This window comes from Acanthamoeba castellanii, assembly GCF_000313135.1.
Source record: "Acanthamoeba castellanii str. Neff unplaced genomic scaffold scf7180000084682, whole genome shotgun sequence".
Lineage (NCBI taxonomy): Eukaryota > Discosea > Longamoebia > Acanthamoebidae > Acanthamoeba > Acanthamoeba castellanii.
Genome location: NW_004457265.1, coordinates 39019 through 61959, shown reverse-complemented (window position 1 = coordinate 61959; position 22941 = coordinate 39019). Strand labels below are relative to the sequence as shown.

General features: G+C 55.6%; 11 protein-coding genes and 1 pseudogene across 11 annotated transcripts; 5 read left to right on the top strand and 7 right to left on the bottom strand.

Moving 5' to 3' along the window:
• Positions 1-135: 135 nt before the first annotated feature.
• Positions 136-2886, bottom strand: ACA1_121560 (aminopeptidase N, putative; the record flags this gene model as incomplete). Its single annotated transcript, XM_004333413.1, has 12 exons — positions 136-318; positions 442-641; positions 787-920; positions 1035-1164; positions 1241-1292; positions 1380-1543; positions 1728-1800; positions 1942-2068; positions 2149-2231; positions 2321-2405; positions 2486-2643; positions 2701-2886. The coding sequence occupies 12 exons, from the start codon at positions 2884-2886 to the stop codon at positions 136-138; spliced, it is 1575 nt and encodes a 524-aa protein (XP_004333461.1).
• A 52-nt stretch (positions 2887-2938) lies between these two features.
• On the bottom strand, positions 2939-3368 carry ACA1_121550 (aminopeptidase; the record flags this gene model as incomplete). The annotated part of the gene is made up of 2 exons (XM_004333412.1): positions 2939-3253; positions 3339-3368. The coding sequence occupies 2 exons, from the start codon at positions 3366-3368 to the stop codon at positions 2939-2941; spliced, it is 345 nt and encodes a 114-aa protein (XP_004333460.1).
• A 100-nt stretch (positions 3369-3468) lies between these two features.
• On the bottom strand, positions 3469-5226 carry ACA1_121540 (peptidase family m1 protein; the record flags this gene model as incomplete). The annotated part of the gene is made up of 10 exons (XM_004333411.1): positions 3469-3618; positions 3718-3798; positions 3871-3965; positions 4040-4096; positions 4170-4274; positions 4351-4398; positions 4484-4592; positions 4665-4785; positions 4853-5075; positions 5115-5226. 10 exons carry the CDS (start codon positions 5224-5226, stop codon positions 3469-3471), a joined length of 1101 nt encoding a protein of 366 aa, XP_004333459.1.
• Positions 5227-5397: 171 nt separating this feature from the next.
• Positions 5398-6039, bottom strand: ACA1_121530 (tyrosine phosphatase; the record flags this gene model as incomplete). Its single annotated transcript, XM_004333410.1, has 1 exon — positions 5398-6039. One exon carries the CDS (start codon positions 6037-6039, stop codon positions 5398-5400), a length of 642 nt encoding a protein of 213 aa, XP_004333458.1.
• Positions 6040-6241: 202 nt separating this feature from the next.
• ACA1_121520 (charged multivesicular body protein 2a 2 family protein) lies at positions 6242-7387 on the bottom strand (the record flags this gene model as incomplete). Its single annotated transcript, XM_004333409.1, has 4 exons — positions 6242-6865; positions 6976-7080; positions 7153-7283; positions 7348-7387. The coding sequence occupies 4 exons, from the start codon at positions 7385-7387 to the stop codon at positions 6242-6244; spliced, it is 900 nt and encodes a 299-aa protein (XP_004333457.1).
• Positions 7388-7585: 198 nt separating this feature from the next.
• ACA1_121510 (tyrosine 3-monooxygenase/tryptophan 5-monooxygenase activation protein, putative) lies at positions 7586-8521 on the bottom strand (the record flags this gene model as incomplete). Its single annotated transcript, XM_004333408.1, has 3 exons — positions 7586-7839; positions 7902-8011; positions 8100-8521. The coding sequence occupies 3 exons, from the start codon at positions 8519-8521 to the stop codon at positions 7586-7588; spliced, it is 786 nt and encodes a 261-aa protein (XP_004333456.1).
• A 106-nt stretch (positions 8522-8627) lies between these two features.
• On the bottom strand, positions 8628-10607 carry ACA1_121500 (NADH:flavin oxidoreductase/NADH oxidase; the record flags this gene model as incomplete). Its single annotated transcript, XM_004333407.1, has 8 exons — positions 8628-8937; positions 9029-9222; positions 9331-9455; positions 9554-9627; positions 9709-9760; positions 9907-10014; positions 10098-10240; positions 10363-10607. The coding sequence occupies 8 exons, from the start codon at positions 10605-10607 to the stop codon at positions 8628-8630; spliced, it is 1251 nt and encodes a 416-aa protein (XP_004333455.1).
• Positions 10608-11096: 489 nt separating this feature from the next.
• On the top strand, positions 11097-13492 carry ACA1_121490 (uncharacterized protein; the record flags this gene model as incomplete). The annotated part of the gene is made up of 5 exons (XM_004333406.1): positions 11097-11151; positions 11829-12104; positions 12395-12572; positions 12726-12886; positions 13110-13492. The coding sequence occupies 5 exons, from the start codon at positions 11097-11099 to the stop codon at positions 13490-13492; spliced, it is 1053 nt and encodes a 350-aa protein (XP_004333454.1).
• Positions 13493-14283: 791 nt separating this feature from the next.
• ACA1_121480 (uncharacterized protein) lies at positions 14284-16471 on the top strand (the record flags this gene model as incomplete). The annotated part of the gene is made up of 3 exons (XM_004333405.1): positions 14284-14505; positions 14565-16062; positions 16413-16471. 3 exons carry the CDS (start codon positions 14284-14286, stop codon positions 16469-16471), a joined length of 1779 nt encoding a protein of 592 aa, XP_004333453.1.
• Positions 16472-19139: 2668 nt separating this feature from the next.
• On the top strand, positions 19140-20004 carry ACA1_121470 (uncharacterized protein; the record flags this gene model as incomplete). The annotated part of the gene is made up of 2 exons (XM_004333404.1): positions 19140-19960; positions 19986-20004. 2 exons carry the CDS (start codon positions 19140-19142, stop codon positions 20002-20004), a joined length of 840 nt encoding a protein of 279 aa, XP_004333452.1.
• A 90-nt stretch (positions 20005-20094) lies between these two features.
• ACA1_121460 lies at positions 20095-20619 on the top strand (annotated as a pseudogene).
• A 1251-nt stretch (positions 20620-21870) lies between these two features.
• ACA1_121450 (uncharacterized protein) lies at positions 21871-22566 on the top strand (the record flags this gene model as incomplete). Its single annotated transcript, XM_004333403.1, has 1 exon — positions 21871-22566. One exon carries the CDS (start codon positions 21871-21873, stop codon positions 22564-22566), a length of 696 nt encoding a protein of 231 aa, XP_004333451.1.
• Positions 22567-22941: the final 375 nt, after the last annotated feature.

Sequence of the window (22941 nt, the reverse complement as noted above, 5' to 3'; positions counted from 1 at the left end):
CGCAGCTTTCTTGAAGATACCTTCCCAGCCCAGCCCGGCCCGAGTGTATCGTTCCCGCTCTTGCAATTTCTCCTCTGTGCTCGGTTTTGTGAGTGGTATCAACAAAGTTTGGTTGGTGAAGGCCTTCTCTTCTCTTCAATGTGAGCGATTCGCTGGGCCGGCGACGGCAGCGGTGTGGCAGCGGGAAGCGACCTCATAGACCTCCTTGGCCAGGCCGGGCATATCGAGGAGGGTCTGGAGCTGGGCCGCCGCCACCTCCCTGTTGCGCTGGGGCAGACGCACCACGTCCTCCATCGCCTTCACCAACCGCGCCGCCACCTGCAATCGACATTACAACATGTTGTGTATTAAGAATATATCAATATCAATATATATTATTAGTATTATATATTGATAGTATTATTATATAATAGTACATGTAAATAGAGAATGCTGACATACCTGAGGGTTTACTGTGTTGAGCAGGGTGATCTGCGAGGCCAGGAAGGCATAGCTCTGCTCCGGGGCGCCGTGGAAGCAGTACTGGTTGGCCATCACGAAGCCGCCGACCAGCGAGTAGATGTTGTTGGGATTCTTGGCGTGGTACTGCGGGTGCTTGGTGAGCTCCTTCACGACAGTGAGCGTGCGATCCATCAATGGCGCTGCGCAACACGCAACACGCAACACGCAACACGCAACACGCAACACGCAACACGCAACACGCAACACGCAACACGCAACACGCAACAGTTAAAGTCAACCAATTGAGGGCACACATCATCACCAGGGTCGTTGGGTAGTACGTACCTGTGGCTTGGATTCTGAACCACTTGTTCATAAGCAGCAGGTCCTGGGACCACTCCTGGAGGGACTTGTCGAGCGCCTTGACGGCCTCGCGCTGAGTCTGCGGCATGTGGGCCAACAGCGTCAACGCCGCCAGCCTGTCCAGCGGTGAGAGATGTATATCGTTAGCTGCAGTTAGCCTTTCCAGGACTGGAGGTGCGCGTGTGCGTGTGCGGTGGTCGTGTGCGTGTGCGTGTTGGAACGACACGCACTTGTCGGTCATGTTGCGTGCATCGCCGAACTGTTGTGTGCAGCGCGAGGTCGCATCGGTGCGGCCCTCGTGGAGATCGCCGTGCATGAGGTAGTCCAGCGCCATGTTCTTCACCTCCCGTTTCCCTCGGCCTGCACCACACAACGTGCGTCAGCACACCACAGGTCTTCTGGAACCGTCAGAGCCGACGGTGGGGGCACTGCGTACCTGGTTCGTCGCTGAAGTCAATCGGCACCAGCTCGTGGAACTTGTCGTAGACCTGAGAGAAAAGCAACAGATATGTGAGGTGAATCTCGACATGATGGCGACGATGACGATGTGATCAAGTGAGGGATCCTATGGGTACCCGCTCGAGGTGCTTGCGGTGCTCCTTGCCGATGACGGCCTTCAATGCCTTGCGGGCCTTGTGCACGCGTACGACGTCGAGCACCGCCATCTGCTGGCCGATGTACGATTCGCTGGGCAGGCTCAACAGACGTGCAATGAACGCGTTGTCATTGAGTCCGGGACCTGAGAGCAACAGGACACATACACAAACAACGACACACACACACACACACACACGCGCACACAGACACACACACACACAGACACACACAACACACAACACACAACGACACACACACGACGACGACGACGACACACGTGAGCCAAGGTCGAGTTGCGCGCGTTTCGGGGGAAGAAGGGCGCGCACTGTCGAGGACAGACTTGAGCACCGACCCCAAGGCTTCGACGAACTGAGGGTCGACCTGCGAAGGGTCCACATCCTGGTTGTCGTGTCGTTGGTCGTGTCATTGGTCGTGTCGTGTCGTTGGTCGTGTCGTGTCGTGTGTCAAGAGTTGAGGAGAAGCCTTCAAGGCCAGTTTGCGGGCGTGTGGCCAGTGGAAGAGATAGTAAGGAGGAGGTACGGGCGAGGTGGCCTGCTGCTCGACGAGCGCGAGGGCCGCGTCGAGGGCCAGATGCTGGCAGCTCTCCCAGCGATTGAAGGCGTCCGTGTCGTGGCGCAGCAGCAGCAAACGGTCCTCCTTCGTTTGCCTGTGCCGGACCGAGACCAGAAGAATCAATTCAAGATCAATCCAAGTTCAATCAATCAATGGATTGCGGGGAGCAGGTACTGGTGGACAAGTTTAACGGGCGCCGAGAAGTGGCGCAGAACCGACAGCACGGGCTTGCTGGCCACGTTGTTGAACACAAAAGACTGCGCAGGAGGGCAGAAGAAGCGAAAGAGAAGTCAGAACGCGACACTGAACGCCGGCGCCTCTCTTCTCTTTCGTAAATGCGAGGTACCTGCTCGACGTCGCTGAGCTCGAGCGTGTGGCTGGCCAGCTCTGGGTCGGAGTCACTGAGCTGGCTGTGGATCGGTTGGCCGTCCCTGTCGTCAACACACATCACACCTCGGTTGGTCAGTCGGGCCTCTGGCCGTGCTTACCCCATTTGAGGCGCAATGGGTACCGGCCGAGCAGTCCGACGGTGACGGGGATGAGGAAGGGCCGCTTGGATTCGGCCGGCTGGCCGGGGGTCGAGGCGGGCGACTGGGCCAGGGTGAGCTTGTACTGACGCGCCCGCTCGTCGAACGACTCCTTCGCCACCTTGACCTCCGGCGTGCCCGCCTGGTCGTACCTGCACACCCACCCACCACGTGGTGCACCGAACGCGCGTGTGAGAACCGACCGAACAGAGAGCGCCCTGGAGTGGAGGCCGAACCAGCGGTAGAACTGCGAGAGGGTGCGGCCGCTCACTGTCTCCATGGCCCGGACAAAGTCCTCCACGGTGGCGGCCTTGCCGTCGTTCTCGCGCAGATAGGTCTGCACGCCTCGGGTGAACGTGTCATCGCCCAGCAGCGTGTGCAGCATTCCCACCACCTCGGCGCCCTGTGGACCAACAGCGCACAGCAGGAGTACTTTGTCAGTGAGTGTCACGACGCGCAAGGCGCCACCATGGATGGCTTGGTCGGTCGGTCGGTGCCTTTTCATAGATGGTCGTGGTGTAGAAGTTGGAGATGTCGATGTAGGAGGCCGGCCTGACCGAATGCGCCATGGGGCCAGAGTCCTCCCGGAACTGCGAGTTACGCAGGGTGGTCACTTCGTTGATCCGCTGCACGGCGGGGCTGTGGTGGTCGGCCATGAACTGATTCTCGCGGAAGACCGTGAGGCCCTCCTTGAGCGACAGCTGGAACCAGTCTCGGAGGGTGACCCTATTGCCCGTGTAGTTGTGGAAATACTACCGATTGTTGTGGTGTGGTGCACTGTCAATGTAAGCGCAGAAGAAGATGAAGAAGACGACGAAGAACATAGAGACTATGTACCTCGTGACCGATAACGCGCTCGACGTTCATGAAATCGTCATCGGTGGCGGTCCTGGAATCGGCCACGAGATATTTGCTGTTGAAGATGTTGAGGCCTAGATGATGAGGGTTGGTTGCGGGAATAAGGAGGTCAGACCACGAGAAGGCTCTTGTAGCGTATGTGAACAGATGGGAAAGGGCGCGTGCCTTTGTTCTCCATGGCCCCCATGTTGAAGTCGTTCACCGCGACGATGTTCATGTTGGCCAGGTCGTACTCGAGCCCATACTTGTCTTCGTCCCACTACATGCACCACGCGTGGTGTTCGTCAGGCGGCCTCGAAACGCGAGAAAGGGACTGGTGGATAAGAAGAAGAAGAAGAAGAAGAAGACGAAGAAGCACCTTCATCGCTCTGCGAAGAGAGGCCATGGCGTGACCGACCTTGTAGACGTTTTCCTCCTCAGTGTAAATGCGCAAAGTCACCTGTTCAACAAACGATGATGAGTGGTAATCTACTACCAGCGGACATCAGGTCTGCTATCTGGTTGACCGCACCTTTCGCTTGGATGCCGCGGTGGTGTAGGTCTCCTCGAGATAGTGCAGCTGGCCAGCGACGAGTGCGAAGAGGTAGGCGGGCTTTGGGTACGGGTCTATAGTACCGGTGCAAGGGTGAGTCAGCGAGCCCTCTACGTATCTCCGTATCACGCCTCATTTTAGAGAGTACCTTCCCACTTGGCCCAGTGCTTACCGCCTTCCGTCTGTCCCTCGGCCACAAGATTTCCTGTGCGCGTTGGCCGGGTGAGTCATGATCGACCATCGTGTTGAAGCGGAGGTCGAGAGAGTGGGGCGGGTACCGTTGGACAGGAGGACGGGGTACTTGACCTTGTCGGCGACGATGGTGGTGGTATACTTGGCAAGCACGTCAGGCCTGTCGAAGAAGTACGTGATACGGCGGAAACCTGTGTTTGGTGAAATCGAACGATCGTTTAAGCTCTACAAGACCGCCTTCTGGGTGCGGCAGCGGCAGCGGCGTACCCTCCGCCTCGCACTGGGTGAGCATCACGTCGTTCGATTGATAAAGCCCTGATCAGCCAGTGCTTGGTCAGTTAGTTGAGGACCAGCAACGAAACGAGGTGGCGGAGGCCTCCAGTCCAGACCAATGTCGTACCCTCAAGAGCGGTGTTTTTCTTGGGCTCGATCGCTGTGGCGATCTCCAGTGTGAATGCGGGCTGGGCCGGGCGTTTGGAGATGTGGAGCCTTCCCGACGCTTCGTCGACCTGGGCTTGTGTCAGAACACACCACTGAGGGCACTGTGCCACTCGGTCCGCTTTGTTTGAGCCAGGTGGTACCTTGTAGTCGGAGCCGGCCTGGAGCGGCACACGATCGAGGGTCACGCTCAAGAGCTTCATATCGCTAGGCGGTCCACCATCTAGCACGATAGGCGCCATCTCCCCTGCCTTTGGGTTGTGCCTGCACTCGACCGCACAAGACATAAGATGTAAAAAATAAAGGGAAAAACAAATTAATCACATCTTACCTGCAGTGGAGGATGGAGCTGACGGTGGTGTGCGCGTCCTCAATGCCGAAGGTCAGGTGAACGTCATCTACGGTGTAGAGCGGGGGGCGGTAGTCAGCGAGCCACGTGAGGCCCAGCTCGGCCGACTGCTGCTCCGCCGGCGCGGTGGCCGTAGCTGTAGCCGTGGCCGTAGTTGCGTGGCCGCGAACGTAGTGCGGCTGCTGGGACAAGGGTGCCCGCGGTACTGCACTCGATGAAACGGAAGTTGTAGCAAGAGGTGCACTAAATCCCTGGCGCGGACGGAGCGTGGCACTGGCTTGCCAGGCCACAGGTCGGAACTGTGGTAGTGGCGCCGAACATCGCTGCGCGCTCGTACTGCACCGCCTTCTCAGCATCTTCGAGGACTGTTGTTTGTCTCGCACGCTGATCACGTCAAGGCGAGTTGCAGGCCTACGAAAATTTCAGAACTCTTTGGCCAAATTTTCGGCTGCAAATACGAGACTGAAACGAAGATGGTACAAAATCTGCGCAGACACTTGTGGATGCGCTGGCGTTGTTCTTCAATTTTAATGTTGAATTGTGACACCGTGGTTGATGGAAGCTTCTGCTTCCTCCTCCTCTTCGCCCTTCATCCGTCGCCAGTCGAGGAACCACGAGGGCAGACGCTCCTCGGGTGGCAGAGTGACGAGGTCGGTGTCGAACAACTCGATGAACTGCTCGTTGATGGCGCGCGTGTTGGAGAGGGCGTAGTCGCGGTACTCCTGCAGGATGGAGGTGAGGTTGTAGTCGAGCAGCTTGCGCAGGCAGGCTACCACGATCCCCGTGTGGTGGCAGCCCGAGCTGCAAACGAGTAGAAGCGGGTGATGTCGCGCGTCGAGGATGATCTCGAGCGCCTCCTTCACCACCTCCTCGGTGAGCAGCGTGTTCGTCTCCGTTGCATTGCTCGCTACTCGCTCCTTGGAAATCTCGAGCGCCTTTAGCCCCAAATGGATGATTCGCACCCCATTCTCCTCGTAGAATGCCGTAATGTACTTGTTGGGCACCTCAGGCGATAGACGCACGACCGTGCGCAGCCGCAGCTGCTTGACGTAGGCAAAGTTGGGTGGTCGCAGCACGGCCGATCTGTAGACTCCATTCTCGACCAGCCCGAACCGGGCCGGAGGGAAGAGGGTGGGCAGGTGGTCCGCGCTGTCCTTCTCTTGCATCATCTCTTCGATTCGAAAATGAAACAAAGAGAAACTGCACACGAAAGCGAAACTGCCGCAGGGTGACGTGGCGTCTCTTGAGACAAAACCAACACAACACAACAAGATGGGGAAGGATATCTACAACACAGGGTGATGACGAAGGGTTAGAGTGTGGCGATGGCGGTAAGGCTTGCTTGGTTGCTCGGCAGCTCTGTTACGCGAACTAGTTCCGCTTGAGGGCCTCGAGACGCGCGGCCAGATCGTCGTCTTCGTCGCTGGCCGGCACGCCGCCGTCGCTCGGGCCGACCGAAGGTCCCACGCCCATGCCGCCACCGCCGCCACCTCCGGCTCCTCCGTTGCCACCGCCGCCAGGTCCGGGCCGTCGTCCGCCGGCTCCTCCTCCGGGAGCGGGTCCGCCACCCTCCGACAGCACGGCCGCCGTCTTTTGCTTGACGTTGGTCGCGCCCATGCTCGTTGGGGCGTCCACCAGCTGGCGCGGTTTGAAGAAGAAGAAGAGCAGGACCACGTCAGCACTGTAGCAACAGCGGGGAAGCAGCGCAGGCTGCTCGACAGGGTCTGGGTGTACCTCTGAGGAAAGGTTGATGCCGATCTCGTCGAGGACCTGATTGAGGATCTCGTCGGTCTCCTCCTCTTCCTGATCCTCGTCGAAGATGTCGTCCATGGCGTCGGCCATCATCTCCTCCTTCATGTCCATCATCTCTGACTGCATCTCAAAGTTCTGTAGGATCTTCTGCATGGCGGGTATATTCATGCGCCTGTTCATCACCATCATCGCCTTCGTCGCTCCCTTCATCGCGTCCGACATCGCCTGCTGCGATTGCAGCGTCTGTGGTTACACCACGCCAAGCAGGAGCCCACAGCAAGAGGTGGACAAGAAGTAATAGCGCTAGCGTCAGATAACCAGCCAGCCTCATGTGTGAGGTGGGAACCAGGTACCTGCATGCGGAGGCTGACAGCCTGGAGGTGTGACTTGAGTTGGTAGAATTTGGTGATCTGAGAACGCGTGCGCACGAGATCTCGCGCCATGATCTTCGCGGCAGACTGTGGATAAGAGAGACAAATCAGGGAGGCTGGCCTTATGTTGGGAGAGGCTACCTGTGCACACGGCTGTACCATTTGACCCTTCTTGGCCATCTGCTTGATTTCGATTGTGAGATTCTTTTCTTGTCGCTGCAGATTGGTTCGCTCTCGTTCCAGCTCACGCATCGCGCGTCGCAACGCCCTCTGATTTTCTCTCAAGATCTCTAATTGATTCATTGCGTGAGCCATTTGATCGAGTCGAGGTGCAGGAGGTGGGCAGAGGGGTACCCTTGGGAGTCTTCTGCTTTCCAAAAATCCAAAACGACATATCGAATGATCAAGCTCTTGCTGCTTGTTAATTGCGCAACTTTGAAGCACCCTGGCAGGAGGATTGGTTGATTGATGACAACGCGAGAAGGGGGAACGCAACGGAAAGTGCAGCGGACAAAGTCCAAAAGAAAAGGCAAGGAAACTATTTTCCGCCGAATAGTTTCCCGCGCTTTTGCGGTGGCCGTTTGGGCCTGGCTCAGTCAGTCTTCTGGCCCTCGTGGTGGGTCTTCTGCATCTCAGAAGCCCAGAGAGTGAGGTTGTCCTCCAGGAGCTGCATCACGAGTCTGGCGTCCCTGTCCTCCTGGCCAGTGCGGTTGAGATGGTTGTTGGCCTCGTCCACCGCCTGCTCGGCGATCTGGCACGCCTTATACGGCGACTGCATGCACTCGCGGTAGAACACGCAGAAGTTGAGCGCCAGGCCCATGCGGTTCAAGTGCGTAGGCGGCAGCTCTGCGGAGAGGCGTGTCATCATCATCATTATCATCATCAATTAGCAGGAGGAGAAAGCAGACCTTGGGCAACATCAGTTGCGGACTGGTAGGCCTGGCGGGCGGCCTCGATAGCCTCCTGGTACCTCTCGCCAGATGCATACTCGGCCTTGTACCGGAGGTAGTCACCCTTCCTGTGTGGGTGTGGTCAGCCAAGCCAATCAAATCGGCTCCGTGTTTAAAAACCGGAAAGGTAGACGAATGAACACTTCACTGAAACACGCGTGAAGTGCAAAGGTGAAGCTGAAGTAGATGAAGGCGTACTGCTTGAGGAAGAAGGTCTGGCTGTCGAGGTCGGAGGCCGAGGGGAGGAAGTGGTCATCGATAAGATCCACGCACTCTTGACAGATAGAGTCCATCTCGCCCTCGAGCTTGCGTACCAGGGCGCGGGCCAGCCTGACCCTCCGCTCGACCTTCTCCTCAAGGCGTTCCTCCCTTTTGAGAATGGAGGACACCACGCGCCATGAAGCTCTCGCCGAGCCGATGAGGTTGGCGTAGGCCACGCTGAACATGACGCGCTCCTCCACCGACAGGCCCTCACCACTGGCGGCCACCTCCTTGACAGCCGCCACCATGTCGTCATAGCGCTCAGCATTCTCGGCGAGCTTGGCTTTGTAGACCCAGGCCTCGCGTTCCGCCATCATTGTTGTGTGTTGTGTATTGTTGTTAAAAAAATAAAAATAAAAAAACAACTAATATCCTCACAATCTGGGTCGCCCCACAGCCCAGTCGTACCTGAAAAATAAGAATTTAGTAAAAAGTAACGAAAGATAATGAAACAAGATAAATAAATAAAAATAAATAAAAGGGGGCGACGTACTGGACGGCCCAGTGAAGATCGGCGCCCAGGTCGCGGGCGGCGTGGAGAGGCCAGAAGGGATCGCGCAGGAACTGGCGCCCGATAGCCACCAGGTCGGCCCGCTGGTTGACCAGTATCTCCTCGGCCTGCGCCGCCTGCGAGATCTCGCCCACGGCGCAGGTGGGGATGGTCACCTCGCGGCGCACCGCGTCCGCGAGGGGCACCTGGTAGCTCGGACCCACGGCTATCTTCTGGCTGGGGCTGTGGTACCGAGGGTTAGGTGTGTGTCGTGTGTGTCGTGTGTGTCGTGTGTGTCGTGTGTGGCGTGTGGCGTGTGTGTCGTGGTATGAACCTTTGACCGCCGGAGGAGCAGTCGATGACGTCGGCGCAGAGCTCCTTGAGGTCGCGGCAGAGGCGCACGGTCTGCGGGAGGTCCCAGCCGCCCTCGACCCAGTCCGTGCACGACAGGCGCACGAAGAGGGGCTTCTCTCGCGGCCACGCGTTGCGCACCTCCTTCACGATCTCCCGGCACAGCTTTGTTCTCCCCTACAATACAACGCGCACGCACCACCGCACACATGACACACCGCACGCGACACAAGGGTGAAATGGCGAGGCTTGGGAGGGTATGGAGCTGGCTGTGTGGCAGAGTACCTCGAACGACCCGCCGTAGTCGTCGGTTCGGTGGTTGGAGAGAGGCGAGTTGAAGGAGGAGATGAGGTAGCCGTGTGCCCCGTGCACCTCGACAGCGTCGAATCCCGCCTTGTCGGCTCGCACAGCTGGCCAAAAGCATAAACCAATTGGCTTGATAAATAAGAAGTATAGGTGAAGCATCAACTTCACACGTATAGAAAAAAGATATAATACTCTCACGTACTCGCGTCGACGAATGCCCGGATGGTATCCTGGATCTCCTGCTTGGTCATCTCCTTTGGCTGGCGCATGTCATCACTGAAAGCGATCTGCACAGGCGGGTGCGTGGGCGCCCACATATCAACCACTAGTCGCGCACAGCAGGGGTAAATTCCGTACCGGCGAAGGGCCCACGGTCTGCCAGCCGCCTTCAGCGTCCGGCGCACCTCCCCTGGGCTTGGCAAAGGTGTTGTGCGGAGGGTATGCCGAGCCCTGTGGAGCATGGACGGGTGCGCGGCGGGTTCATTCACACCACCATCAGCGCAGTCACGCCAAATGGACGTCATGGTGGGTGGCGGGTGGTGGGTGGCGTGGTACTTGCCTTCCGTCCCGCGTGCGCGATCTGCAGGCAGGCCGCGCTCTTGTGCTGGTGGATGAAGTCGACGATCCGGCTCATGGGTCCGATCTGTTCGTCCTTCCAAATGCCTGCGAGATAGCGAACAACATAAGTCTCGCAACCACTGCATATCACCGCACACGAGCACATCACCGCACTCGCACACGCGCACCGGCGTCATATTGGGTGATGCGGCCCTCTGGGACCACCGCGGAGGCCTCGAACACGACCAGCCCGGCTCCGCCCTTGGCGAACGAACCCAGGTGCACCAGGTGCCAGTCGCTCAGCATCCCGTCCGTCGAGCTGTACATGCACCTGCACTCCCCAAGCGGTTGGTCACCACGTGCGTGTCGTGTAGTGTCGTGTAGTGTCGTGTAGTGTTGTGTTGTGTGTTGTGTGTTGTGTGTTGTGTTGTAAACTCGGGGGGGGGGCAATACATGGGGGAGACGACGATGCGGTTCTTGAGGGTGAGGCCGCGCACGGTGAAGGGCCGGAAGAGGTGAGGGGGCGGGCGTGGGGGCCGAGTGGAGGCCGGCTGCTTCGGGAGGGCCGCGGGTCCGGGTGGTTCACTGGCCCGGGTGCCCCACAATGCCTCACCGCCGCGATAAGGCGGGATCGCTGCAGCACTTGTTGTCGCCATCTGCCGCACCAGCGCAGGCCCGGCGCTCTTCACTCTCCGCATGTTTCTCTCTTCGTTTATGTCTTCCCTCTTAATTTCTTCGTTTCGAACTTGTTTTCTTTTCATTTCCTATTTTACCATAATAGGACGGTCGATGTTGATTGGATGCCATCCGTTGGAACAGACATGAGCCAAACAACAACTTGGGATGCCAGGGGGCCACCCCGCCCTAGCCAGGTTTGGCAACTTCACCAAGACCCCTCATAGGCCAAGCCAGGTGGCAGAAGGTAACAATGATAGGAATGAAGGGCATGAGGGCTCATTAGTAGGGGAGGATGACCATGAGGCCCAATTCATAAGAGCCATGGCCCACATCATTGTAAGGCATCACCACTGCCTCTTCATTGGCTTTTCTATGTAGTTGCAAGTTGTACAAGTGGATCAACCTGCCGTTGGTGCACTCTGTGTGGGTGGATTGGTTGCACAGTGTGATGATGCCTGGAATGCCTGGAATGCAGCTGGCCAGCCCCAGCCCTGCAGTAGTGGAAAAAGATGGAGAGGACAACAGAGCCACAGATCCTGCTTGGAGCATCTGAATTTATTCATGGTACACCCCCCCTACGTGGTACCTTGGCTACTAGCAGCTGTAACCCACTAGCCATGGGCTTCCACGCCCTCATTCATTGCAATCATCAAACATTCCATTTTTTAATTTATAGCTCTCCATCCTCCCTGGCTACTGACAGCCATTACCCATCAGCCTCAACCTTCCATGGTCTCTGTTCCCCTATCCCCTACTGTCCTGCTCACTCCACCAGATCTACACAATCTTGTCCCATTTCACCCTCAATTCCCACCACCCAACATAAATATTTTCCCCCCAACCCCACTCCAAATCACACCTCCACTACTAGATATGTCTGCTCAGCACCCATCCCTCCCCACCAAGTCCCTGAGCATCAGCAGAGTACATGAAGAAGTGGTGCGGTGTATGCTACCCCTATACCCCCCCTTCATTCCCACCTATCTCTGCCCCCCCTCTGCCCCCCACACACCACTCTCCTCCCCTTCAGAGAAAATGGCCTCACCCTGTTACTCCACACTTCCACCCCATCCTTCCAACCCCACTCATACAAGCTCCAACTTAGACAACACACAGATTGGCTAGTGGGGGGTCTTGTCCCAGGCCCAATAGACAGTGAGTTGGTACTTTCTCCTGGCCTCCTGTGCATCACATTATCCCTCCCAGCCCACTACTTAACCCATCCCAGTACATCATGCAAGGCCCACTCCTCAAGCACCACCGCCCTGATAACTCATTCAAGCAGCTCACCAACAACATCAAGGAAGTTGATTCAGAAGACTCAATGGACAACTTCAATGAGGACACCAACCTCAGCCACAACCTTGGTGACTGTCATGTTATCCTCATTACTGGCGTCTTGGCTATGGAGTATGTGCTTGTTGTGATGAAGATTCAGGGCATGGGGCTCCCCATCAGGCAGGATGACATGCCCTTTGACCTGGAGTCCTCCACAGTGGCAGTTGATGTTCTGGAAGGTGATGTTGATGCACTGGCCACATGCATCTTTCCCCTGTGGGATGGTCCAGGTCAGATCTCTGTAGGTCCTTTTGTCCCATCCCTTGAGAAGACCAAGATTGCCATCTGTGTGGGCAAGGGAGTTGCTGTATGGGTTGACCTCCAAAGCATCATCAGTTATGTTGCTACCCATGACATCATCATTGAACCCTGCCAGGTGTTGCTTGCTATGATTGTACTGGGCACCTGGCAGCTACTTGTTGAGGACTGTGTGTAGCTGAAGCTGTCTGTGCCCTCTGCTCTGTTCTAGTCCTGGGCAAGGAACTCATGGTAGGGCCCTGGCTTGATGTCTTTGGCTCTGGCGTGGGACATAGGGTCTACATTCAAAACCTGGCCACCACCTCCTCCCACATGGCCATAGTTGGATTCTTTGCTGTGAAATGTGGAGCAGTACTCAACTCCCACTTCAGCAAGCTACTGGACAGCAGGTATGCTCCATGGATGCTCATCAAGTTTGTGTCTCCCAGTGGCCTCCATAACACTCTCACACTCAGTGGTTTGCCCCACCCTCCACCACCCCCTCCTTTTTATCCTCACACTCCACTGTGACCTTCATATACAGGCACCAAACATTTCAACAGTAAGGTCATCTCCATGGTCCACACCAAGTCAGCAGAGGAACAGGAAGCTGAGGTCAAGGCCCATGCCACTGATCAATGCAAGCATGCTAATAGATCTGCTGAGACCCAGCCCCAACAGCTCCAAGCTGAATGGAAGGCCCACAATGACTCTGCATTGCCAAGTACACTCAACTGGCAGAGGCTGTGGCTGTGGGCTTGCCCCCAATACCCCCCCACCTTGTGTACCCCCTGTGGACCAGGTTGGTCATCCCCCACTTTGGTTTCTCAATCATCCTGCTCACAAACACTGCATGTACTATGCTCAGGCCCACATGGTCACCTCCCCACAACCCCTCCTACTGCTGCTCACAATCTTGCCCATTGGGCTCTTCCCCCTGGGAGTAGGGGCTGCCTGCACTGACTTGGACAACGCCACTGGAGACACCATCTTGCCCATCATGGTCACTGGTGGTGTTCTGAACCTAGTCTCCATCAACATCACCCATTCACCAGCTCATTTGGACATGGTAAACTGGCTCATGTCAAAACATGGGTGGCACATTGTGCTAGTTCAAGAAACAGGCCTTCTGTGCGACGCTGAGGTGGGTATGGAGGACCATATCCATTGCCAGCTCACCAACAACATCCACTTCAACTCCCCATCCACGCCCACCCTACATGCCAAGCAAACTGCGGTCCAGCTCTCCAAACTTGATCACCAGCTTCATGAAGGACACATCTCACAGGCACAGTTTGACTCTAAAAAGATGGCTATCAACAGCTCCTGAACCTACACCACAGGAGGCCTGGCCATCCTAGTGCCCCCCTCAGTGGCCTGATATATCTGGGTGCACAAGGTGCTTAAACATGACAACTCTGGGACCTCACATCCCAACAGTCATCTTATGGTGATATCACTGTCTGCCAGTGGTGTGCCCATATGTGTGCTCAATGTATATGCCCCCACAGAGGGGCTTGCAAAAACTAACAAATGGATCCATGCATGCCTCACCCCTGTCATCCATGAATGTTACAAAAAGGGGTGGGACATAATTTCAATGCAGCACCCACAGCAATGGATAATAGTAACGTCACTAACTTCTGCCTGTGCCCTGAACTCAATGCCCTCATCTGCCCTGGGAGCCATCTTCAAGACTCCTTTTGGGTTACACACACCAACACTATCAAGTTCAGCTGGCACAAACTTGAAAAAGCCACACCAGTCAGGGTAAGGTCACCCTTGGAGGCAATCAATTGTGAGTGTGCTGCACATATAATGTGTTTTCTCAACCAATCCAACAGCACCAACTTGCTGAACTCTAGCCCTGCCCTGTGAGCCCTGTTCCACCGTCCTGCCATAGTCCACAAACACATTGACCTCATCCTTACACCCAGCAGGATCACGGTTCTTGACGCAGACGTGCTCAACGGTGTCGCCACTGGAGCGGATCACTCTCCTGTGGCTGTGGCTATACAGGTGGTAGTAGGAAAAGGTGCAGGCGGGGGAGGAGGAGCGGTGGCGGCGGCAAGAGAGGGGAGCGTCCTTTTCATGGCATCCGTGCCGAGGTGGTGGAAATGCATGACGGCAGACGAGTTGCCGGACATGACCGGCCTCCTGCCCACGACGTCGGTGTGGCGCAACATCAAGCGACCTGGGTCGGACATGGACATCGTCGCCACCCTCACCCACCTCTTCATGTGCAAGACCCAGCCGCACAAGTGCCAGATAAGGAACACCTCGTCCATCATATGCAGGAAGATATACAAGTCAAGAGTCGTTTCGGCCCTCGTGAGGGACATCGTGCACCCAGCTTCATGGGCATCTACCCCCACTGCCGCGTGCGTCCGCCGTTTGACAAGCGCATGCGCCTGCGCACGGACCACCTGTTCATCTCGCAGACGCACGACACGAACCTCACCACGTGGATAGGCGAGAATCAGAAACTGGTCTACTGCGCGATGAAGGAGTTCTACGTACACCAGCTGTCGCACTGTCACCCGCTGCGTGACGTCCTCATGGAGTACACGCCTCACGAGCAGTCCGAACACGAGAGGCACTCGCGCTCGACCATGGACGCCGTGCGCGACGTCATCTCCAGGTCGCCCGACGCTTCGTCCGCGCTCGCACGCATCGAAGCCGTGTGTGTGAACGCGTGCAAGCTGGCGCATACCCACATCACCAAGCTTTCAAAGGGCACCTTCGAGGACGTTTTCTCTTCCACCGCTGCCTCGTGGGTGGTCAAACACGATTCCGTGTTCGTGGAGCGAGCGGCCAGGAAAATCGGCATCGTGCATGCACACTCGCCCGACGACGCAGCGCACATGGAGAAGGCCGGGCTGGTCGTGTACGACATGATGCTCCAGGGAAGGACGAAGGCGTACGTGCGCATGGGCCTGTTTGATGTTATGGGTCCGTTCGAAGGAGACGACGAAAGAGCGAGGAGAAACGCCGGCATCGCGAGGAACCTGGCGCGCTTCGTGACCTCCAAGGACCCGAGCGACAGGGGCAGCTTCCAATTGGCCATACGGATGCTCGGGGAGCTGGGGGTCATGAGCCGTGAGGGATCGCGCGAGCTGGCCTCTCTCTTTGAGTCGTACGAGCTTTCCAGCATGCCCTACAACTCCATCGTCGACAGCATCGAACGCATGCGAGGCAGCTGCCAACGCGACCTGATCATCTCGCTCGTCTTCACGAGGACCGTCTACCGGAAGAGGGGCTTTGGCCAGGTGGCGCTCACGGGAGACGTCGCCCTGCGCCAGGTGGAGGCCAGGCGCAGGCTCTTTCGCGTCATGCCGTGGCAGGAGACGCCGGACGACGTGGGCGTGGTGCGCTACTGCACGTGCGGCGCATGGGCCGAACACGTGACGGCCTACACCAAGAAGAAGAACGACACCCCGCTCATGTGGATGACCAACTACAAGATGGACGCCATCACGGGCCGACCTCAGTGCGCCCTGAACAAGTGCCAACGCCCTCTGAGGAAGATGGACATGATCGGCAGGTGCGTGAGGATCGCTAACGGCAAGTGGCACGCCCTCTGCGCCAAGTGCGGCGTCCTCGTCGAGCTCTCATACCCGAGGCCTGGCACCGCTGAGCTCATAGGACAGCTCACAGGGATAGGACCCGACTGCGGCTACCACTACCTCGCCGACCGACAGCACGGACAGCAACAGCAAAGGCACCACGGAATCATCATGCCCCAAGACCAGATCAAAGAGGGGAGAGAGTGCTTCATCCACATAGTGGCTCGCCTTGCCGGTCCGCACCTGACTCCCGCACCGAAAGTCGCCGCCACCATGAGGAGAAGAGTCGTGCGCATGAACACCGAGCGCGGCGCACTTGCGACCAATCCCTCTAGTAGGAAAGGTCCAAAGTCTACGTCGTCGTCGCGTTACGATCACGTAAACGCACATGTGGCTGGTTTCCGACGCGTTGTCGTGTTTGACGACGTACGAACGTTGTCGTCGGTTGTCGTCAACATGTGCGACCTGCACACGGATCATGCGGCTTGTGTTGCCATCTCTTCCCCTGCACATCATGGATCGCCCCATGTCGGTAGCAGCAATATGGCATCACAGAATTCACCAGTCGTGCTCATGTCTTCTCTGATGTCCTATATGTTCTCCTCCTCCTCCTCCTCCTCCCCCATATGATGTCAACCAAACGAATAACATCATAAACTTTTTATTGTCCGTCCGCACGAGCAGAGCGCCTTGCGGTTGTGAGCGAAGCTGCCTCCTCCTGCTTGCACTCCGTGCCCCCTTAGCGCTGACCTGGCATGCACTGCTCGGGCGATAGAGCCACATGCCCGCCAGTGCAGAATAGATGGTGGTCCACGCAAATAAAGGAACAAGAGTGCCGCCCCTGCGGCGTAAAGGCGAGAAAGACATTGGGGGAGCCGGCGAAGAAGGGGGAGGCTTGGCAGCCAGTGCAGCAACAAGCTCCATGCGGGGTATCCGCCGCACTGGGAAGACCAATAATAAGGGTTACTATAGGCTTGTCAGTATGAGAAGAAAGGAGTCCTTAGTTACCAGAGCGTCACTGCCAGGCATGCAAAGACAGCTACAGTCAGTGGAATAGCAAACGGCTTGTTCATCGTAGTGGCGGTGTCAGTTGATGTTGTTGTGGCTGGAAAAGGCGTTCTGGCGCGACTCTTTTATACCTGGCACATTGTGTCTACCCCGCCACAATTCGCCACACTACAGCCGCACACTGCCGCAAGACGTGCGTGGAGTGCTGGTCCTGGATTACCTCCTCCCTTCTGCCAAGCAATCTTTTTATAGGTCTTCACTGTGACCTTGCAAAGTCAGGTGATTGTTCTGACGGTGGTTTAACTCACACGTTGCAGATTAGTTGGAGGCCCCTCCCTCAACTCACTACAACTACCATCAGAGGACTCTTCTCTGTTCCTACTTGTTGGTTTTGGCAGGCATCATCGCGACAAAGCCATACGATTTCAACAAGGCCTTACCTATTCGGCACAAATATGCTCTTTGTTTGAAGTGTGCCAAGAAAAACAAAATCGGAGGCAGCATGTAAAGTTGGTGCGTATAAAATCCTTGTCACTAGTAATAGCTATCATTTGCGGTGGTGAAGTCCCCAGCCAGCAAGCACAACAAAAGCATTGTTTTTTTCTGTCATCCTCGTCCAATAGAGAGAGAATGGAAGTGACCAACTGTCCTCCAACAGCAGGAAGAGGGGGTTTAGGATGTGCTCCTGTGAGGAAGGTCATGGATGACCAGGGCTTTTTCAACAGTGTTATGGCAAAGGCCATCGCCCTGGGCAAAAGGCAAGTCCTCGCAAAGGCTGGTCCAGATTATATTAAAACGTTTATGCACATGTATGAACCAACGTTGGCCTACATCCCCAACTTTGTTTACATCCACGGTAGGCATGCGAGTGATAGGGGCGAGGAGGAGGACTCAACAGGATTCACTGTGGAGAAGGTGATGAACAATGGATTCTGCCAAGGCAACCTGTTGTGGTTGGCCATGCTCCCTACAGAGGACAGCAGAACAATCTGGAAAGCACAGAAAACTGGAAGTACCTCTCCAGGATGATCACACTCCTCATAAGCATTGACATGAAAGTGAGGGGACAGTCTCCCAGTGCCAAGACATGTACGTTGGTTTCATACATCAGTGAGCTGAGATGTGTACATTGGTTTTGTATGTTGGTGAGCACTGAAGGAGTGACCTCACCATTCTCACCAAGAACATCCCTCTGGTGGAGGATGCATGCAGGATCGTGTTTCACAACATGACAGACAAAATCAATGACCCCATAGACCTTGGCGAGTGGTTGGCAGCAGCAAGGCCTAACACAATGATGGGGACAATTAGGTCCAGGTACTACATCAGATACACCATGCTGGGAACGTTCACAGGTCTGGGCTCACAGAATGGGAGGCCTTTGCTTGATTGCCATATCATCTATCACATGATGGTCAACAAAGATGAGAAGGCGAGGAGCTCGACCAGGGACACCATAACTGACAAGATCCTTGTGAATGAAGGCCTGCATGCAAAGATCATGGCAACTGTCATGGAGTTGGCCAGGGAGATGTGGGCGCATATGGTCAAGCGTGTGTTTGCCCATTTGCGCATATACCAAACGCTCATAGGGACCCAACTCTCCATGTTTAGCTCACCCATGGATTACTGGGTGAGGGCGAGCCACAGCAATGAAGGAGGAGGCAAATCAAACACCTCATTCCCTGCCGTCAAGTTGCTGGACAGGGCCTTCCACAACATCCACACTGGCCTCAAACACTACATGACGAACCTTTCATGGGTGCTGGGAGACAAGCCCACTCCCAACGCCACACATGTGAAGAACGTGATCAGGGAGGCTAGGGCCAACGGACCGCTGAAGCCAACGGTGGAAGAGGGGAGCAACTCTTCCATGGAGAGGGCAGTCTTTAATGGCCTCCTCATGTTTGGAGGCACCAGTTTTACCTATGCGTTGGACGGTGATCTATTTGACCGGTTGCCAGCCCCTTACACCAGACCGGATGACGTGCTGAGGGCGAATGGAGTCGTTGCATCATCTCATGTAGAGACTCCATTGGGTTTGCCTCAGATGACGGCACTGGAAGAACTGATTGAAATGCATGCATATGATGAACCAATGGATCTGAAGATGAGGAGGAGGACGAGACAACATCTGAAGAGGAGGAGGAGGGAGAGGGAGAGGAAGAAGAAGAAGACGATGAACGGTTGAATGAAGAAGGTGAAGATGAAAACGAGGAGGAGGCAGAAAAGGAAAGAGAAGAATCATCCGAACTGGACACTTCCATCGAGGATCTCTATTAAGGACCTGATATGATCAATGGGAATGAGTTTGTCACTCGCCTTACCAAAGGCTACGCTGAGCGTGTCCCGTTGCTCTTGTCCTGGTCACTGGGTTTGATATGGTTGGAAGTCCTCTTCAGCATGAAGGAGCGACACGATGGTGTGCCCCCGTCTGAGTGCATGGCCCACATAGAACAGGCTCATCTGAGCGTGTCCAAGGTCATCAGCCTCCTCGCGGCTGAATTCATGCATCGCAAGGGCGGCAATGGAGTTGATACTGGTAAGGTGGACAGCGCCATCGGCCACATATCTGCATTTACCATGAAAGACGTACATGAGAACGGGGGCGAGGTTCTTCTGTGGAGCACCCTGGTGAACCTTTCGCTCTACGTGTGGGCCTACGCGGCCATACAGTCCGGCGTACTCCTCATCGGTTTCGATGTCGATGTTGCACAGTCGCACAACATTGTCACCAAGTACGCGGACAGGCTCGGGGTCGTGGACCGTGACGCGATAACCACGCCCGGACAAACGTCATGGAGGTCTCTGGAGGTCACGGACAAGACCAACGCTGTCTTTATCGGCGAGAATGATTACAATTACAACCCCTTTGCCTTTGCGCTCAACGAAATCGTAGGCCTCATCTTCTCGGGCTCGACATCGCACTCCTTGAGCAAGGCGTCCACCATCAAGACGGTCATCATTGCAACTCTCATGCCAGGGCACATCCTGAGAAGGACATTCATGGAAACGTGCAAGAAGCTGGTCATCAAGATGGTATCCCTGGCGCACAACGTTTTCCTGACCGGCACCAGGTCGACGAAGCGGGTAGACGCCATCAGTGAAGAGGGGAAATACAGCATTCTGGGCTATATCGGAGTTTGGGGCTACATGAAGGTGGACGAGCACGTCATACAAGGGATCGAGTCGCAAACCAAAACTGACAGAGAGAAGGCCCGCGTGTTTGACCTGCCAACGCCTCTGCAGTACGGGACCCCGTGGATGAGTCCACTGCAAAGGGGAAATCGGCTAGATGAAGGCGGAGCAACTGCTACAAGCACCCTTGAGGGCGACTATTCGTTCATGCACCCGCGCGATGGGCAACCAAAACGACGTCGAAATGCTTGCTGCGTACATTGAGATCAACGAGACGCACGACAGAACGCTCTTAGAGGTCGTTCGGTTGAAGGACGCCAACAAGCAGCTGGTCGCAAAGATCCGGGAGATAAGCAAGCAACTGGAGGACTTCAAGAACATGACAAACGGGTCGATGTTAGCCATGATAAGCAGACTCGACGAGATAGTCGGCAAGGCCGTGGCCTTTGACATGATCATGCGTGCAAAGGACACCAACGTACCCGATCCTCCCCTCCAGTCGACGACCTCTGGTGGAGAGGAAGATGATGACGAGGAAGAGGAAGAAGACGAAGATGATGATCGGTCTGAAGTCGATCTAGGTGAAATCACCATGCAAGAAGATGGTGAAGGAGAGGTCACGCCGTCGGCAGGGTTCTACAACTTTGTGAAACTTTTGCAGCAGAGGTACTACAAGGTCTACACAGCACTCACCAACAACGACACCATTGGACTGGACACGGTACCCAAGGTTACGTCCTTCTAAGATCCCAACGTCGTCCAATACAACGACGAGACCGATCGTATCTACATAGACGAGGCCGAAATGGAAGAGCTAAAGAGGAACAGCGTGGGAAAGACGCAAAGACGGAGGTCCTGGAGATCATGAAGCAGAGCGTCGAGAGCGAACCGGTTTTCGAAGACAACGAACCGAGCGACGTGGCCAAGGTTATTGAAAAGGCCTATAGAGTACCCATTGAGACGGTGTGGAGCATAACGTCAGCCATTGAAAAGGTCATGAACGATACAAACGCGTACGTGAAGGCGATGGACAACACCAGAGAACAAGAAGTCCAAGTCGAGGAGGAAGTGTCGCCCGCATTGTTCGAAGAAGTCTCAGTCCTCTTCACGAAGCGATGCCTATTAAATCAAAGATGCCCCATCGTCGCTATCATGTTACCAAGCATTCCCACAAGCAGCGCCACGTTGTTCCCGATCACCGCCATCGTCAACACCACAAGGTGCACGGGCACGCTTCTGCTGCATACCACCATCCGACACGATGCCAGTGGCGGCGACGATACCGAAACGCCCATTCGTTGGGAGACCATTCTACGCGTATGGCCAGCAGTAATGGTGGAGTTCATCACACGCACAACAACGACAGGCCAAAGAAAACCAAAGGATGATCAACAATAATGAAATCTAAATAACATATGTATGCACGTGTATATGTATGTGCCCCGCGCACACACAAAAGGCTGATAACGGCATAGCGAGCGTTGAGTAACAAGGGGCAATTAGTCGCTATCTCCCTCTCTCTTTTTTTTTTTCAATTCTCCATGGCGATGGAAAAGAAGCTTCCAACGGTCAACATACTGGTCAACGGAGAGGTCTATGAGCACGCTGGGGAAGGCGGTCCAGACTCTGTTTACCTTTCTCATATGACCCGCGACGGCGTGTGGAAGAGCCTACACCCAATAGGCATCATCGTGGGTCAACGTCTTCATCTTCTACGACGTCCATGTCATCGTACTCTCACAATGATGACGACAGCCTTGCGACACCACGTGCACCCTCCCCATCAGGCGTAACTGCCGCCGTGGCCTCTGAAACCAATGCGGGAGCGTCGCATGCATCAGACGCCTACTACACGCAGCGCGACGGTAGTGTGTTTGGTAGGGTGAAGAGGGGGACCACAGCAAGCGCCGCTGGATGGGAACGCGTGGTCGACCTCAACACGGGCGAGGTGAGCTACAAGGCCAAGGGTCGCGCGTGCCATTCCTTTCTGTGGAATATGATCGCGCTCCTGTCGATCATCGCCCACGCGATGGTGGTGGTCTTTTCCATCATCGAGTACGTCTTCCTGGAGATCGTCGACGTCAAGCTCATCATAGTAGTGTCATCCGGGGTCCTGGCCGGCTTCTTCGCACTGACCGTCATCTTGGCCCCCTTTGCCCTGATCCCGTCGTTGAACAAGTCCACCGCGCCGCTCATGCTCAAGACCTTCCTGGTGAGCCTGGTCATCTTCATCAATTGGGCCATGTTCATGGTGTGCATAATCCACTGGAGATCCCACTATCAAGTCAACAGTCCCATGGAGTGTCTGATGGACACATCGCCTCCGCTCGACATACTACAGCCCAACAGTACAACTAACATCGTTAGCATGAGCAGCAGCACCATGACGGGGACCAATGGCATGGGTAGCGGGAACAAACAACTCCCACTCAACATGATGCACACCCAATGCTACAGCCAGTTTATGGCCATCTTCCTGCTCCAGGCCACCATAGGATCAGCAGTGCAGATGTTCATTGTGGCCATGTACACTTCCTCCTGCGTCACCAGGAGGATGGACTACGCGCCAGTCAAGTACAGCATGTACCCCAAGGAGCAGTACCAGTTTATGAACAACAGTGACCTCAGCAACAATATGGAAATGACAGAGATTGGAAGAATGGGCAACAGTGGCACAAGTAAACAACAGTAGCAGTAGCCAATCACTCAGCTGTCATTTTGTTTTTTTTCCAGTGTTTTGTGGGACAACAAAAGAGTATAGAGATGAGCATAACCAAGGGAAAGGAGAAGATGGAGGACTATGATACACCTCTTCACAATCATTGCACCAACCCCAGAAGAAACAATACTACAACTGCAAAGGTAAGGAAGAGGAACCACTGTGACATAAAGTTGTCACCCACGTCAATGACCCATCCCATGACCATCAACTGGATGGATCTCAACAGGCGCCTTAACACCAGGTGGGAGCTTGTGTGAGAGCACAACAAAGTGGTGTAGAGAGGACAAGGAGAAGGCCGAAAGCACTCAAGCTCGGAACCACTGCCCCAGTGTGCTAGAGGAGATA